Here is a 1,377-nt window from a genome sequence, read left to right as displayed (position 1 = left end):
GGACAAGAGACATGGCACTGGGGTGTATGGTGTGGGGAGCAGCACCTCTATGACCCCCCAGAGGGGCTGGGCTAGTGGGTATAACCCTGTGGCCATCCCTCCACCATGTCCAGCCTCCAAAGGATGAGGTCCCCCTCTCTCCCTGGGGTCAACCTGCCCTAGTGCTGCCCCGGGGCAGTAGGGAGGGCTGGGGTGATCAGGGCCGGGCGTCCTGGTGGGCGGCTGGATGCGAGGGGCTGTGTCCCATCCTGGCAGAGACGTGGCAGTGGACATGGGCAGAGGGCCAGCGCACGCTCTGCTACTGTTGATGGTGCTGGGCTGCTCGGCTGCCTTCATCGACCTCCTGCTGCCGGGCCCCGAGGAGCCGGTGGTCAACGTGGCTGTGGTGTTTGGGGGCACGGCCTACCCCCTGCACATCCGCTCCCGCCTGAGTGCCCAGAGCTTCCTGGACATGCCTCTGGAGATCCATCCCATCACTGTCATCGTCAACAACACCAACCCCAGCACCCTCCTCACCCAGATCTGCAACATCCTTGCCAGCCACAAGATCCACGGCATCATCTTCGAGGACAACGTCGGCACAGAGGCCGTGGCCCAGATCCTTGACTTCATCTCCTCCCAGACCCAGGTCCCCATCATCAGCATCAGCGGCGGGTCTGCTGTGGTCCTGACCCCGAAGGTGAGGCATTCACTGGGGGTTATTTCCAGGGGGATGTGGGAGAAATGAGGGATTACTAGACAGGGATAGATATGGGATGTGAAATGCTGGAGGGCAGAGTAGCTGCTGGGCTGCAGCACGGGGGTTCACGGGCAAGAATAGGCAGTGGCTGTGGCAGCGTGGCTGACCAGGGTGGTGTGGAATGGCAGAGGACTTCAGTGCCCTGTGGAGGGACCTTCCCTGGTGTCCGGCTCCCCATCCCCTCCAGGCTGTGCCCACCATGGGGTGCCGGGGTCATGGTGCCAGGGCTGCCAGGGCAGCTGCAGAGTTGGCACGTCCCCATTCTCCTCCCTCCCCGCCCTGCCGGGGCTGGATCCAGCCCTGAAACAGCCGGGCCAGCAGCATGGACCTCTCTCGGCTGTGGCAGTGATCTCAGGTGCACCACGGGCTGAAACAGGATTTTTGGCTTCTCTGCTCCTCGCTAGCATCACGCACTGTCACTGTCACCTGCCTGCCGGGAAGCGCTGGTGGCAGGGAGAGCTGGAGCCGGGCTGGAGGGTGCTGGGCAGGTGGCGATGGGCTGCGGCAAGGCTCCTGTCCCTCCCGGGGAGGAGATTTGGGTTATCTCCTCCTGGCTGCTCATCTTATCTTGCCCAGCGGGGCACTGGAGGGGTCCCAGCGCTGGCTCCTTCACATGGCAGGCGCCCCCCGGGGGGGGA

General features: G+C 64.1%; 1 protein-coding gene across 1 annotated transcript in view; it reads left to right on the top strand.

Moving 5' to 3' along the window:
• Positions 1–307: 307 nt before the first annotated feature.
• The window catches only part of GRIN2C (glutamate receptor, ionotropic, N-methyl D-aspartate 2C), a gene marked incomplete at its 3' end in the record, with an annotated part of 9,478 nt that continues 8,408 nt past the window's right edge, over positions 308–1,377 (top strand). Inside the window, exon 1 of the mRNA XM_009586134.1 lies at positions 308–679. Within this exon, the coding sequence (XP_009584429.1) occupies positions 308–679 (372 nt within the window). The remainder of the gene's footprint in view (positions 680–1,377) is intronic.

This window comes from Fulmarus glacialis, unplaced genomic scaffold (genome assembly GCF_000690835.1).
Source record: "Fulmarus glacialis isolate BGI_N327 unplaced genomic scaffold, ASM69083v1 scaffold31919, whole genome shotgun sequence".
NCBI lineage: Eukaryota > Metazoa > Chordata > Aves > Procellariiformes > Procellariidae > Fulmarus > Fulmarus glacialis.
This window is presented reverse-complemented; position numbering and strand designations above follow the sequence as displayed.